General features: G+C 40.9%; 1 protein-coding gene across 1 annotated transcript in view; it reads left to right on the forward strand.

Moving 5' to 3' along the window:
- The window catches only part of LOC109911611 (PSMC3 interacting protein), a 47,475-nt gene that overhangs the window by 3,871 nt on the left and 31,030 nt on the right, over positions 1–12,574 (forward strand). The window contains exons 2-3 of the mRNA XM_048614437.1: positions 3,502–3,599; positions 3,893–3,993. Of these exons, the coding sequence (XP_048470394.1) occupies positions 3,502–3,599; positions 3,893–3,993 (199 nt within the window). The remainder of the gene's footprint in view (positions 1–3,501; positions 3,600–3,892; positions 3,994–12,574) is intronic.

The following is a 12,574-nucleotide window of genomic DNA, read 5'->3' on the forward strand; positions in this document are numbered from 1 at the left end:
CTTGGTTTCCCTGATGTAGAGGAGGCCACATCGAGAACAGCGGATACAGTATACCACATTAGCAGATGTGCAGGTGCACATCTGTTTGATGTGGAAGGTTTTCTTGGGGCCTGGGATGGGAGTGAGGTGTAGGGGCTGGTGTAGCACTTCCTGCAGTTGCAGGGAAAAGTGCCGGGGGTTGTGGGGCTGGTGGGGAGTGTGGAGCGGACAAGGGAGTCACGGAGAGAGTGGTCCCTCCGGAAGGCAGATAAGGGTGGGGAGGGAAAAATGTCTTTGCTAGTGGGGTCAGATTGCAGGTGGTGGAAGTGCCAGAGGATGATGCATTGGATCCGGAGGTTGGTGGGGTGGTACGTGAGGACGAGGGGGATTCTGTTTTTGTTGTTATTACAGGGTGGAGATGTGAGGGATGAGTTGCGGGAAACGCGAGAGATGCGGTCGAGGGCGTTTTTGACCACTGTGGAGGGGAAATTGCTGGGAGTGGAATGCCTCATCTCTGGTGCAGTGGAGAAGGGTCTGAAGAAGGGCCCAGACCCAAAACGTCAGCTTTCCTGCTCCTAGAAAAACTCAGATTGTTTTCTCTGGAGTGGCAGATGGTGAGGGGAGACTTTATAGAAATCTATAATATTATGAGATGCATAGATAGGGTTGACAATCAGAATCTTTTTCCCGGATTTGAAACGTCTAATACTACGGGGCATGTATTTAAGGTGAGGGGTGAAAGTTCAAAGGAGATGTGAGGGGCAAGTTTTTCACACTGAGAGTGGTAGGAGTCTGGAGTGTGCTGCCAGAAGTAGTGGTGGAGGCAGATAGGAGCATTTAAGGGACTTCTAGATAAGCACATGAATATGCAAGGAACGGAGGGATATGGGCCAAGGGCAGGCAGAAGGAATCAGTCTAATTTGGCGTCATGTTTGGCACAACATCATGAGCCAAAGGGCTTGTTCCTGTGCTGTACTGTTCTATTGTAGAGGATACTGAGCAGCAAATACAGTAAACTACAATAAGTGAAATGCAGGTAAGTGCTGCATCACCTGGAAGATGTGTCTGGGGTCTTGGATAGTGAAGAGGAAGGACGTAAACTGGCATTTGCATAGGAAGATGCTGTGGGTTTGTGGGGGCAATGTTGGGAGTGGACCATGGTGTTCCAGTGGGAATTGTCCCTGCGGAAGGCTGACAGGGGAGGGAAATAAATCTCTAGTGGTGGCATCCTGTTGGAGGTGGCAGAAATGGCAGCTAATGATCCTTTGGATGTGAACGCTGGTGGGGTGGACAGTAAGGACCGGGGGACCCTGTTGTTTTGGGAGGGAAAAGAAAGTGAGAGGGCCGAAGTCGGGGAGATGGGTCGGACACGGCTGAGGGTCCTGTCAACCACTGGTGGTGGGGAATCCTCAGCTAAGGAAGAAAATAGACATTTTGGAGGGTCCCTTGTAGAAGCTGGCATCATCAGAATAGATACGACAGAGATGGAGAAGCTGAGAGAATGGAATAGATTCTTTACAGGAAGCAGGGTGGGAAGATGAACAATCAATGAAACTACTATAATTGGTAATCTGCTTGGTTTTGTTTTCAGTGCCTCAGCAGTTAAAGGCAAGTATCCCATATGCCTATTTAACTGCCTTGCCCGCCTGCATGGCTGCCTTCAAATATCTGTGGGAATGGACGCTCCCTCTCAACTTCTGCCATTCAGAAAGTTCTCCATTGCTTTGTTCGTCCTCCCAAAATGCAAAATCTCTCATATTTCATGAGTAAACTCTATTTGCCACTGTTCAGGTCATCTGACTAGCTCATCTATATCATCCTATAGTCTCGACTTCTGTCCTCGTAATTTACCACACCACAATGATCTGATTGGTTGCATTTTAGCATATTAATACAAGTAGCTCCACGGATAGTGGATGAACTGATAGTAATCTTCCAAGAATCTGTAGATTCTGGAAAAGTCCCAGAGGATCTGAAAATTGCTAATGAAATTTTTATTCAAAAAGGGAGAGATGCAATAAAAAGGTTAATTACAGGACAGTTGGATTAATATCTGTCATTGGAAAAGTATTACAGTCTGTTATAAAGGATGTAATAGTAGAGTATTAAAAATACATAATATGATCAAGCAGAGTTAGCATAGCTTCATGAAAAGAAAATAATAGAACCACTGACCCATAGAAATGATACAGCACAGAGGGGACCCATTTTGCCCATCTTGTCTGTGCCAACCCAAAGACTGCCAAATGCCCTTTCTAACCCCATCTTCTGGCACACAGCCCATAGCCCTGCAGCTTACAGCACTTAAGGTGCAGATCCAAGTAATTTTTAAAACAGTTTAAGGTCTCTGCCTCCAACACATGCAGCAAATTCCAGATACCCACCACCCCCGGTAAAAAAAAGTTTTCCCCTCTAATCCTTCTGTCACTTAGCTTAAATCTATGACCCCAGTTTTTGATCTTTCTGTCAAAGAAACAAGTCCCTCCTGTCTACTCGATCTCTATCCCTAACAGTTTTGTATAACTCAATCATGTCACCATTTCCCCACCACCATCCTGCCCTTTTCTGTTCCATGGAAAGCAACCCTAATCTCTCCAATCTCTCCACATAGCTACGATTCTCCAGCCCTGCAATATTCTAGTAAATCGTCTCTGCACACTCTCCAGAACAATTACATCCTCCCTGTGATGTGGTGACCACAACTGCATGCAGTACTCCAGTGTGGCCTTACCAATATCTTGTACAATTTCATTATTATATCGCTATTTTTGTATTCTGTACTTCTGCCGATAAAGGAGAGCATTCCATTTGCCTTCTTTATGATGTTTGCTTTCATTGCTCAGACCTTTGAGTGTAGGAATTGGGACTTCATATTAAGTTTGTACAGGATGTTAGTGAGGCTTCTTCTGGAGTATTGTGTGCAGTTCTGGTCACCCTGCTAAAGGAAGGAAATTATTAGAGAGGATTCAGAAAAGATTTACCTGGATATTGCCAGGAATGGAGAGTTTGAGTTATAAAAGGAGGTTGGGACATTTTTAACTGGAGTGTAGAATATTGAGGGTGACCTTATGCAAGTTTATAAAATCATGAGGGGCATAGATAAGGTGAATAGCGAGGGTTTTTTCCCTAGGGTGGGGAAGTTCAAAACTAGGGGCATACTGTTAAGGTGAGCTTTTCCTCACCGCAGATTTAAAGTTATTGCAACAGAAGCAAGGATTCGGGCAAGATGGGCCGAATGGCCTCCGATGCTGTAACAATTCTGGTAAGAGTCAGCCTCATTGTTGTGGGTCTGGAGTCACGTGTAGGTCAGACTATGTAAGAATGGCAGATTCTTTCCATAAAGGACATCAATGAAGCAGATGGGCTTTTACAGTTGACAGTGGTTCCATGGAAGTCATTAGAACAGCTTTTTTTCTCAAAATTCTAGGTTTTTATTGAATTCCGATTTCACCATCTGCCATGCTGGGAATTGATACCCGCAACCCTAGAGCATTAACCTGGGTCTGTGGATTACTTGTCCAGTGACTGCACCACTGCCTTTGCTGTATCCAGTTCAATTCAACCATTTATTTCTTTACATAAAAGTGAACTGAATTGGTTCTACAGTAGTATTTGTCATGGTAGGTACCTCAGGTGGAGATTAAGATGTATCATTCTCTCTTTACCTCTGTCTGAAGATGGTTGCAAATTTTTACTATAGACTGTGCCAGATGTCTCACAAGAAATGATTTCAGTGTTAATATTGGAAATTGATATTTATAATAAATCCAAAAAGAGCATTTCACTGCTAAGCCTATGATGTTTAAACAGTGATTAAGGATTAAGTGAGTTCTGTGTGATAGAGAATGGATTCAAGTTTAAACATCAGGCAATTTTAACATTTTAATTGAAATTAAAAATCTTTTCTTTTTAGCTGCTTCTGTTATTTTGAAGTATTTGAACGACCAGAATCGGCCATACAGTGCACAAGATGTTTTTGGGAATCTCCAGCGAGAATACGGCTTTGGGAAAACAGTAGGATTGTTTGGTGTTGCTGCTTCTTCTTTATTTTAATTTTAAAATGTTGTGTCTATATGAGACTTAGCAATTTTGAGGAATGGAACTGCCTCAGGAGACACCGTGAGCCAAAGGCATGTGCCTCTTGGTGTATCAATCTATTCTATTGGAAATTAACATATGGACAGAGTAAGACCCACTGGCCGATCCAATCTGTCCTGTCAAACTGTTGCCTTTTGTATCACAGTAAATATGTTATACACCCTACTGTGAGATATGTAATCTTCTGGATGAGGCTTGAAAGCCTGTCCAGTTCCAGAAAAATATCAGGAATATATTTCAATTCAATTCATTTAGGTGCATGAACTAGTTCAGTAAACTACACTGACCTTATGTAATATTATATAATCTAGACTATGATATCTTTTGTCTTAGGTAACCTCTGTTAGAAACAGGTAAATAAAAGCAAAATATGGCGGATGCTCGAAATCTGAAATAGAAATTGGTTCCAAAGAAGAATCATACTGGACACAAAGCATTAATTGTTTCTTTCTACATAGATGCTGCCAGATCTGATGAATTTCTCCAGCATTTTGTTATTCTTTCTGCATGATCAGGTCCTGCTGAGCTTGACAGGATTTACCATTCACTGCATCAACTGGCAGCCAAGTCCATAGGACTGCTATTCTCAGGGAAAAGGACCACCTCCAAACTATCTCTTGACATCTAATCTACTCTGTTCTTACATAACTTGAGATTGAGATTCCTGATTTTACTTAACAGATTTTAGATTTTACCTGACCTGTTTCTGCAAATAAACTCCTTCTTTACTCTGAGAATCAAGCCTCACTCTTCATGGAGTTGTCACAAAAGTTAAAAATGTTAGACTAAGTTCACAAAATTCCCCAATTTACCTGATTGCCAGAACCAGGTTGATAGAAAGCACTGACTAGGTTTTATACTGAACAAGAATGACTATTTATTAAAAGTAATTATATTGTAGCTACAGGCAAACAGTTATATCCCATCAGTATGTAATAATTAAAACTCCTTTATAAACTCCCCGTAACAAGTACAGACAGGGAAAAAAGGCATATATGGATGGAGAGGAAAAACTGGAAAGTCGTTTCAACTTTTTGCCCACAAATGTGTTCAGTTCTTGTCACCTCATTACAGGAAAGATGTAGAAACTTTAGAGAGAGTGCAGAGGAGATTTACCAGGATGCTGCCTGGACTGAAGGGCAGGTCTTATGAGGAAAAGTTGAGGGAGCTAATGCTTTTTTCATTGGAACGAAGAAGGATGAGAGGTGACTTGATAGAGGTTTAAAAGATGATGAGAGGCATAGATAGAGTGGATAGTCAGAGACTTTTTCCCAGGGCGGAAATGACTATTACGAGGGGGCATAATTTTAAATTTATTGGAGGAAGGTATAGGGGAGATGTCAGAGGTAGGTTCTTCACACACAGAATGGTGGGCGTGTGGAATGCGCTGCTGGCAGTGGTAGTGGAGTCAGATACTTTAGAGACTTTTAAGGGACTCTTGGATAGGCACATGGAGGATAGTAAAATGTAGGGTATGCAGGGTAGATTGATCTTAGTAGGATAATAAGTCGGCACAACATTGTGGGCCGACGGGTCTGTACTGTGCTGTACTGTTCTATGTTCTAAATTCTGTTGAGTTGGTCCTTGCTGATCCAAAAGTTTCTTCCTGGCTTCCCTTTTTTAAATGCTTCCACTGGTTTGCAAGAGGCACAGGATAGCTGATGTACTTCTAAATTGTCTCTGATTTGTCATTAAATCACAGCATACAATAGTTGCTGAAGGAAAGATTAACTGGTTTTCTTCAGTTTTAAAATAAGTTTGACTGCAGGAACAAAGAGACAGTTTCCAGGTTGGTGGAGATCAAATCCCTTCACTTTAGCTTTTTCCCGACAGCAAGCTGTTCAGTTAGCTGACACCGGATTTCTCAGTTGTTGTCAGGCAAACGGCTTTTGTCATTGGTCTATGGACTCGTGACCAGTTTTCAATCAAATTGTTGTTGCCAACTAGCTTAAACTGCACACAACCCAGTGGCTCCTGTTTATCTGCAAACACTCAATTGCTGCTTGTTCAAACAGCGACTTGCCATTGTTGTCAGCTTACTTGCTTTGCAAAACATGCAGACATCCTTTCAGAACGCTAGTTTTATAACCAATCTTCCCCATTTCAGCTCTCATTTTTAAAAAAGCACAAAATAGAAAGACGGTCCTTACAAATCTCATACAAAGTGTTCCTAAGTCTGCATTTTGCTAAAGTGGGAAACCTCTGCACGTCAAGCTTATCTTGGTAACTGCTTTCAACTGGCAGTTGGATAAGTCTCTCTCTCTCTCTGTTTCTCTCTCTTCCCACCCCCCACCTCCCCCACTGTCTCTGCCGGTTTGGGTTTAGAATTATTGGACTCAAACACAGCGAGTGGTAAGTGTTAGTGTCTTTTGTTTTGGCTGTTGAATTCAATTGGTTTAAACAGGGTGTGCCTTATATAGAAATGGCTCTTTCAATCACTAAGAGATTCCTTGGGCTGGAAGAAGTCCCATTGGGAGTTTTACAGAAAGTGAGCAAGGCAAAGTTTTGGAATTGGCAGACCAGCTGGATTTGGGGTTGCTTTTGTCCGTGCGAAAAGCAAAGTTAATTGCATCAATAGCTCAACATTTATAATTGCCAGAAATGCCATCGGAATCTTTGGAAATGGCTAAAATTCAATTGCAAATGAAGGCCCTTGAATTGGAGGCAAAGAAAAGGAACGAATAGGGCAGGAATGAAGTGAGGAGGTTAGTGATAACGAGAAAACCGATTGTAGCCAAAGCCTGGTGGGGATATATGTTTAAACATGTCCAAGCATTGCCTAACTTGGACGCGAAGAATGTAGAAGCCTTTTTTATTTCGTTGAAGAAAGTGGCTAAACAAATCGAATGGCCAGTGACCATGTGGGTATTGTTGATCTGAACAAAATTGCTAGGTACAGCTAGTGAGGTATTTGCATCACTATCAGTGGACATGCCTGGAGAGTATAAGGAAGTGAAGAAAGCTGTCTTAAGTGTGTATGAGCTAGTGTCAGAAGCCTATAGACAACGTTTCAGGAGTCTAAGGACGGACCCTGGTCAATGTACGTAGAGTTTGAAATTATTGATTGTATTTCAGTACACATGACAATAAAATCAGTGAAAAACTTTGTTTATGAGCAGTACAGGCAGATCGCAGCATGCAAAGGATGTACAAATCAAAAAGACTTAAGAAGGGTCTAGGCCCGAAACGTCAGCCTTCCTGCTCCTCTGATGCTGCTTGGCCTGCTGTGTTCATCCAGCTCTACACATCGTTATCTAAGACTTACAGGCATACTGGTTACATTATTTAAGGCTAGAATCCATTCAACAATCTGCTAATGGCTGGAAAGAAGCTGTTCCTGAACCTGGTTGTGCGTGTGCAATTTTGATCGGTGGATAAGGACATTGAAAGTAGATTGACCATATGACACTCTTAGAGAAATGATTATTTTGGAGGCAGTCAAAAATTCACCCCCTGAAGTAGCAAGAACTCATGGAAGAGCAGAAAGTTAAGACTGCAAGATTAGTAGCAGAAATGGCAGATGGTTATGAGCTGGTTCATAAATCAAAACTTGGCTTCTGACATCAATTTCAATTTGTGAGGGATAGAACTTGGGGAAAAGAGAAATCCTCAGGTGGTGAGGGAAAAGGAGATCTCATTGAAAATTGTAAAGATAGTTTACCACAGGTTGAAAAGGAAAGACTTGAGGGGAAAAGAGAAGTAAAAAAGCTCAAGTGTTTTCACTGCAATAAAGTAGGTCACATGAAGTCAGTGTTGGTGGCTTAGAAAAAGCACTGGGAAGATGGATGTGGGAAAACAGGATAATCCAGTGAGATTTTCTGAAGGAAAGCACAGTGGAGGCTAAAAAGCTGCACCAGAATGTACAACTTGGTCAGAGGTTGGTTGAGAAGAAAGTGCCAGATCTCTCTAAAGAATTTACTTGCAAGGGTAAGATTTACTCATATATTGCCAGGAAGAGCAGGTGAAGAAATTAAAATTGTAAGAGATATGGGAGCATGTTAGCCTTTGGTGAGAGACGAGGAGATATGTAATCCAGAAGGAGTATTGCTAGAAAAGGTGGTTATATATGTGTAATTCATGGTGAGAGATTAGTGTTCTATTTCATAAAGTGAGGTTGGAAAGTCCGGTGAAAAGTGAAGTGGTGGTAGGAGTACCAGAAAAACTCTCAGTTCCAGGAATACAATTTGTCCTTCGTAATGATGTAGCTGGATCACAGGGTCGGAGTGATGCCTACTATGTTGTTGAAAAGTCAGTGGAAAATCAGGCAACTGAGGTATTACAGGAAGTATATTCTGGGATTTTCCTGATTCTTTGGGAACGAGCTTATTGAGCCATAGGTTGAATCAGGGAGGAGGAGAAATCAAAGAATAAAAATAAAGTTGAAGTTTATTTGTCAGACACCATGTTTGATCAAATGTTTGAGAAAGGAACAAGAACAGGTGGAACACAAAGTAGATATTTTAGCTCAGATAAATTAACTGAATTACAACAGAAAGATGAAAACATAAAGCAGTTGTATCAAAAAGCATACACAAAAGAAGAATCTGAGTGTATCCCAGAATGTTACTATCTTAAAAATGACATCTTGATGAGGGACTGGAGACCAATCACTTATTCAGGTAGATGAGAAATGGGCAGATGTTTATCAAATTGTTTTACCAGTGGGCTACAGAAAGGAGATGTTGCGGGTAGCCCATGAATTACAGCAGGAGGTCATTTAAGAGTAAGGAAAACTCTAGCCAAAATCCAAAAACATTTTTTTTAGCCTGGACTGCATAGGGATGTGGTTGAATTTTGCTGGACATGTCAGGTATTTAGGAAATCTCATGCAGTAATAAACCCAGCATCCTTAATACCTGCGTTTGAGGAATCTTTTACAATGGTTGTAATTGATTGCATAGGACCCCTACCTAAAACAAAAAGTGGGAGTCAGTATTTGTTGACCATACCGGTAGTATGGTGGCTCAGTAGTTAGCACTGCTTGCCTCACAGTGCCAAGGACCCAGATTCAATTCCAGTGTCGAGCGACTCTCTGTGTGGGCTTTGCACATTCTTCCCATGTCTATGTGGGTTTCATCCGGGTGCTCCACTTTTTTCCCCACAGTCCAAAGATGTGCAGGTTAGGTGGATTGGCCATGCTTAATTGCCCCTCGTGTCCGGGGATGTGCAGGCTAGATGGATTTGCACAGGGCTGCAGGGATAGGGTGGGATGCTCTTCGGAGAGTCGATGTGGACTTGTTGGGCTGAATGGCTTCCACACTGTAGGGATTCTATGAATAATGGATGTATCTACTAGATTTCCAGAGGCCATTCCATTATGAAGTATCACAGCTAAAAGGATTGTAGAAGAGTTTCACTTTTTATCTACTAGATACAGACTACCCACAGAGATACAGTCAGATTAAGGATCAAATGTTACATCAAAATTATGTTTTTGGAAAGAGGTTATGAATAGCTTGGAAATAAAACAATTCAAATCCACTGCCTACCATCCACAATTGCGGGGAGCATTAGAATGGTGGTATCAAACTTTAAAGACCATGTGATGGGCTTATAGTCAAGACGATCCAGAGCATTGGGGTAAAGCGATTCCATCTGTACTTTTTGCAATTAGGGATGCACCAAATGAATCTACCAAATTCAGTCCATTTGAATTAGCTTTTGCACATGAGGTGAGAGGACCACTGAAATTAATTAAGGAGAACTTGCTAAATCAGAGTTCAAAGACCACATGTTTGGACTATGTGTCAAATTTTAGGGAAAGATTAAATATAGTGGATGAGTTGGCTAGACAACATTTAAAAGTAGCACAGCATGTGATGAAACAGGAAGCAGACAGTAAATCAAAATATCACAATGTTACTAGTGGAGATAAAGTGTTGGTGCTGGTTCCAGTGGTCGGTGAACCTTTAATAGTAAGGTTTAGTGGGCTTTTGTCAAATGGAAAGGAAATTGAGTGAAGTGAATTATTTGATAAGAATGCCAGATAGAAGGAAATCTCACAGTGTGTCATGTGAATATGCTTAAAAGGTATTTTGATAAGGAAAGAAAACAAAACGAGAATGTGTTACTGGTTACAACACAGAGTGAAGAAGCAAGTTCAGATGATTCTGAATTGGACATTGCTCAAGTTAAATTGGACAGTGAGGAAATTCTCAAAAATTGGGATAAATTATTGAATTACCCTCCAGAGGAAAATTGAAATGACCTGAAAGAGTTGTTATAATCACAGAGGGAGATATATGGGAATAAGCTGGGAAGTACTAATCTAATTAAGCATGTTATTGAGATAGGAAATGCTGTTCCAATAAGCAACATCCTTACAGATTTAACTCTCTAATGTTGACACTGGTTCAAAAAGAGGTTGAATGCATGCTCGAAGACAACATAATTGAAGTGAGTTGCTGCAACTGGAGCTCACCCATAGTAATGGTGCCAAAACCAGGTGGTACCCAATGATTATGTGTGGATAGTGGCAGTTACAATTCATATCCTATTCCATGTTTGGAAGACTGTATTGAGAACGTGGGACAAACAACTTGTATTTCTTCATCTTGACTATAAGCCCATTCACATGGTCTTTAAAGTTTGATACCACCATTCTAATGCTCCCCGCAATTGTGGATGGTAGGCAGTGGATTTGAATTGTTTTATTTCCAAGCTATTCATAACCTCTTTCCAAAAACATAATTTTGATGTAACATTTGATTTACTCTGAGGATACTGGCAAGTACCTTTATCCGGAGGACCGAAGACAATCATAGATAGCAAGAACTGCAGATGCTGAAGTCAGAGTCAACACAGTGTGGAGCTGGAGGAACACAGCAGGTCAGACAGCATCAGAGGAAAGGAAAGTTGATGTTTCAGTTTGGGACCCTTTATCAGAACTGACCAGGTTCTCATGAAAGGTCCCGACCCAAAACATTGACTTTTCTGTTCCTCTGATGCTGCCTGACCTTCCAGCTTCACACTGTGTTGACTGAAACCGAAGATAATTTCAGCCTTTGTGACACTGAATGGACTATACCAATTTAAAGTTATGCCATTTGGTATGAAAAATGCACCAGCCATATATCAAAGTCTAACCAATAAAGTCATTTCTGGATTAACCAATTGTGTGGTGTACATCGACACTCTGGTGATTTTTAATCTAACATTTGCAGCATCTATCGGAAATATCCGAACAACTTTGGGAGACAGGTTTGGTGATAAACCTGGCTAAGAGTGAGTTCGCAAAAGCCCAAGTCACGTTCCTAGGCCATGTTATTGGATATGAACTGATAACCCCATGGGATGTGAAAACAAAGATTATTGGGGAGTTTTCCCTACCATCAATGAAGACAACAATTCTATGATTCCTGGGATTGAATGGCTTTTATCAGAAGTTTGTACCAAATTTTAGCAATGTGGTTTCTTCACTGACTGACTTATTGAAGAAGTGCAGTAACTTTCAGTGGATGGCGGATTGTCAGAAGATATTTGACGACCTGAAAGCCCAAGTGTTAGTCACATCTAATATCGCAAAGCCATTCAAGATGGCTATCAATGCAAATGATGTCGTGTTGGTGCTGTACTTTCACAAGAAGATGATGAGATAACAGAAAGACTTATTGGGTGTTTATCCAGAAGATTCAATAATTATCAATAGAAATATTCCGAGATTGAGAAGGAGACTTGAGCTTCCTGTTGACATTGCAACATTTCAACATTTATACTGCCAGTAATGTGTCTGAGACAACTGGAAATACTGATCATAACCCATTAAAGTTTTTGGAGAAATTTTAAGGACAAAAATTCCTGACTGACTGGATGGAGCTTATTGCAGCCATTCAATTTGGAAATTATTCACTTGGCATGACAAGACAATGTAACTGCCAATGCGTTGTCGCATCTGGGATGAAGGAAGACAGGTGTTTGGTGGCGGGAATACACGGACTGAAATAGACTGTAGTAGTGAATGTTTGCACGCTTAGAGTCAATATAGTATATATGTATTGTAGTGTACTCAGCATAAGACTAAGCATTTTTAAAAATTAAGCAATCTTTGTACATTGATAGTTCATTTTTATAAAGGGGGAGGTGTGATGATGCAGTCGCTTTAAAAGGCATATTTTGTCCATGTTTCTTTTGAGAGAGATTGAACGAGAGGTACAAAGCAGTCTGTGGTAATGTGAACAGCTTATAAGACCTTGTGGTTTTTTAAAAATTGGAACAATAGAAGCAGCTTGGATGTGTGTGGCCAGCTCTCTCAGACCAGGATGTCTAGCTTTTTTTTAGCTTTTAGATTTAGTAGAACTTGCTGGAGTTTTGATGAAGGAGAAGCTGTGTCTTCTCCCCTCTCTCGGTTACAGCTAGAAGCTGGGGTTTCTGTTCCTATTGCAGGCATTGCATGTGAGAAAATCTGATTTCTGAATTTGTGTTTTTGCCAAGGGGTGTATTTATGGGATGTTTCTGTATTGGAACAGTTAATTAGTAATCGTTACTATGTCTATTATTC

This window comes from Rhincodon typus, chromosome 30, assembly GCF_021869965.1.
Source record: "Rhincodon typus isolate 14 chromosome 30, sRhiTyp1.1, whole genome shotgun sequence".
NCBI classification, from domain to species: Eukaryota; Metazoa; Chordata; class Chondrichthyes; order Orectolobiformes; family Rhincodontidae; genus Rhincodon; species Rhincodon typus.